General features: G+C 42.8%; 1 protein-coding gene across 2 annotated transcripts in view; it reads left to right on the forward strand.

Annotated features, from left to right (window-relative positions):
- cntln (centlein, centrosomal protein) overlaps positions 1-3,930 on the forward strand; it is a 136,651-nt gene that overhangs the window by 97,757 nt on the left and 34,964 nt on the right. For both annotated transcript variants that reach the window (XM_015049211.1, XM_015049212.1), the window contains exon 23: positions 117-302. In XM_015049211.1, coding sequence (XP_014904697.1) covers positions 117-302 — 186 coding nt within the window. The remainder of the gene's footprint in view (positions 1-116; positions 303-3,930) is intronic.

A 3,930-nucleotide genomic window follows, 5' to 3' on the forward strand; every position in this document is an offset into this window, starting at 1 on the left:
AGAACCTTCTTGCTGCACGGCAACAGCTCTACCAACTGCGCCACTGTGCAGCCCTTATTTTTTGTTTTCTGTGGGTTATTTTTTTTGTTTCCTGTGGATTATTTTCCTTCTGTCAGGAGCAGCGGATCCAGGCCCTGCAGGCGCGTGTTGGAGCCGGTGAGCAGGCCTTGTCTGCCCTGGAACAGACCGCCACCGAGCAAATGGAGGGGTTGACCAAGCACAGCTCCCAGGCCCTGGACCGGCTTCAGAGACGGCTGGGCCAGGCGGGCTCGCAGGTGGAGCAGCTGCACTGCTTCATCAAGGTACAGCAGAGAGCCGCTTGTCTGCTTCAGAAAGTTTTAGATGTGATTAGGCAAAGGTTGAATTTGTTTGACACAAACAAAGTAGCACTGAGGAGCTTTCTGTCTGTGCAGCGCTAACTGAGACCTGATGGCTCAGAAAAAACTTTCATCTAAAAAGCCTCAGATACTGGACTACAAACGTAGACAAAGTCCAAAGAACAATACTCAGACCTTCATAAAGCCTGGAGATCGATTGATCCAGACACAAGTAATCAAAAGTCTGACTGTAGATTTTGCTCAGTTGTGTGATTTCATGACTCCAGCAGGAAGAAGCGGTAATGATGCATCTCCCTCTGCTGTACAGAGTTACTGGGATCTCCACTGGGAAGCTTTGAGATCTAATTTTAAAGCTGTGTTACTGTATTTAGCTGGTGGACAGTTTGAATTTAACACCTTCATGTCATTAGCTATCTCCATTTAAAACCAGATATTTACATACAATGAATGAAAAGACAGCATTTTTTTTTCTCTCTGTTTAACATTAAACCAAATTAAACGTTTTGTGTTTTAATTCAGCCTTTGCCTACCTGAATTATTTTTGTTTGCTGAAAACCAAAATAATGGGAGAGAGCATTTCTTTTAGAGAGTCTCGCATTACTTCCTTTGGAGTCAGAGTGTTTTGATGCATATCAGAAGCAAAATACCTCGCAAAAATGTCAGCGAGTCTGGTAAGAGAGTCATGATCCACAATGAGCCGCGTTCTGAATGGGCTGAAACGCCGCTCACAGAGGAAGAAGCCAATTACAGAAAACATGCACACTTTCCAAACTGTGAGGTATGGTAGTGGTAACGTCATGCTGTGGGAGTGACTGGTACACTTTACAACATCATGAGGAAAGAACATTAAATGGTAAAGCAACATCTTATTGTGTGAACTTGCAGAAGAATATCAGAAAATGTTAATTCTGCCAAACCCTGAGAGACTGTGTGTAACTCAGGTTCCTTATTGTTCTAGCAAACAGAAAGAAATATTATTAATAAGTCCACCTGATCAAAAACAGGAAATGTTTAGAGAAGCGTCGGACGGTGAGATGTAATGTTGTGTCTTTCTGCAGCGAGTATCTGGTAGAAACAGACCACCAGGGAGAAAATCTGAGCATCTGGAGCAGCCGCCCTTCTCCTTCTCTGGGCCTAATTCATCACCCGCTGTTGTGTTTGTGTCAATCTGCCTGAAAGTGATAAAGACTGTCCATCACCTGAGTTCAGCTCACACCTGTCTGTCGAAAGAGAAATAGCTGACAGATAGATAACAACGGTGGAAGTTTTCTGCTCACAAACACACCAGGTGGCAGAGAGATTATGGACAGAATGCATTGTTACCTTCCTGCAGGGAATTACTGCATTTTGCCCAAATAATCTAATATTTTCACCAATATTGAGCAAATATGATGCAAAGATGTCAAACACCATAGTTAAACCCAGAAGTATTCATAAGCCTGGAGGATTTAGGTTTCAAGTATCCTTTAAATTTTACCAGCATGTTTGTTCTTGAATCTGTGAAGGAAGGAAAAGATTAGGGTGATGGCAAGGAGACCATCCACTGTCATAGACTTGGAGCTCATCACTAAACATAAACCATCAAAATACAACAAAAAATTTACATTTGATGTGATATTTTCTAATAAGACGAAAATAAAAGCACATTAAATTATTTCTTAAGAAATTTATATTAATTGTGTTTTGCATCCAATTTCCAATGATGATGATCTTAAAACTAAACCTGCCAAGGGTGTGAATAGTTTTCTGTTCAGTGTGAAACATGTACAGTAATCATTAATCAATAAGCACCAGAGGTGTCCAACATGCGGCCCGGGGGCCATTTGCGGCCCTTCAACCAACTTTACAGTTGAGCAAATCTGACCAACACAGTTGGTTGATACGGATGGACACTTTCCATCTTTTACAGATAAATAACATCTTCTTAAAATAATATTAGAGGCAAAAAATAGATTCCTATTTACTTACTAAGTTTTTGCAATGTTGTAATTTTAGAGTAACTAGCAGAATTATTGACCTGCTTTTACTGAAAAGCAAATCCTGCAACTCAGAGAACAATCAAACTCTGGATCTGCCTCAAGCTGGACGTTTTTTATGTTTCTGTCGACAATCATCTACCGATCCGTTTTCTGCAAAAGTCTGGCTATTTTGATTTCAGAGTAAATAAAATAAAAAAGGCACAAAAAGTTTGTTTTAGAAATGTTGGCCCGCTGTGTTTTCATCGTAACGGTTTTATCCCTCATGGCAACAAGTCTGGACACCGCGGATCCACACGGAGCCTGGAAACGACGCGCTACTGTACAGAAATGCGTGTCATGCTCGTCTCCTCCGTTCCCATAACCCCGAGCTGCTGAGGCCGTCGTCTTGTTGTTGAGGATTCACATCATTGTTTGTCTCCCCCCGGCTCTTGTGATCCCCTATAAGAACAGCGAGCCCTTTGATTGGACTGCCTGACGTCCGGAGGAGATTTACTCTTGTCATGTATTGATCAGGACCGGAGGGCTGCGTGTGTGTTTGTGTGTGCAGAGATCTCAGTGTCTTTATGAGCTTATTTTTTTGTTCTCTCTTTCTGTGTGTGTGTGTGTGTGTGTGTGTGTGTGTGTGTGTGTGTGTGTGTGTGTGTGTGTGTGTTTTTCTATTGTGTGCCAGCAAACCCTTTTGGCCCCTGCACACGCCCCAGGCTGTAAGCACTGCTCTTGAACTGCTAAACAGTGGCCCTGAGTATTGCGACCAATCCACAGTACACAGATACACATGCTGAGATTATTCTCCTCCAAAGAAAGCTTCGACTTTTTATCCTCGCTGAAAAACACACTATTATGGTCAGTTTCTGCACTGCTCTGTGTTTTCTGCTGAAACACTGATCTATTATGCATCAAAATGATTAGCAGCCAATTAAATTTGATCTTCTGGAGGTTTCTGTAGAGCAGAACAGGTTACGTTTGTTGGATATTTAGGCATTACTGTGTGAATAGGACGTTGCATAATTAATGAGTTGTGCTCGTTGTGTTTATGAATTTATTGGTTTATTTCAATGTAGCACTGCTTAAGGGAAACAAACGGTGATTCACCAGTTAAACTAACTGGTTTTCTGCTCGGTCAGCTTCACCAGTAACTGGCCAGTCAGACTCTCCCAGTTAAACTAAAATATCCATTCAGCTCATGTTGATGTCAGGCGTTTGTTTATTTACTGTCAGTCAGAGGAAACAAGGATCCATCCATCCATCCATCCATTCATTCATTCATCCATTCCTCCATCCATCCATCCATACATCCATCCATCCATCCATTCATTCATTCATTCATTCCTCCATCCATCCATCCATCCATCCATACATACATCCATCCATTCCTCCATACATCCATCCATACATCCATCCATTCCTCCATCCATTCCTCCATCCATCCATCCATACATCCATCCATTCCTCCCTCCCTCCCTCCATCCTTCCATCCTTCCCTCCCTCCATCTCTCCTTCCCTCTGTCCCTCCCTCCCTCCATCCATCCTTCCATCCATCCCTCCCTCCATCTCTCCTTCCCTCTGTCCCTCCCTCCCTCCATCCATCCTTCCATCCATCCCTCCCTCCATCT

This window comes from Poecilia latipinna, unplaced genomic scaffold (genome assembly GCF_001443285.1).
Source record: "Poecilia latipinna isolate Pla-1442-1.1 unplaced genomic scaffold, P_latipinna-1.0 Scaffold934, whole genome shotgun sequence".
NCBI lineage: Eukaryota > Metazoa > Chordata > Actinopteri > Cyprinodontiformes > Poeciliidae > Poecilia > Poecilia latipinna.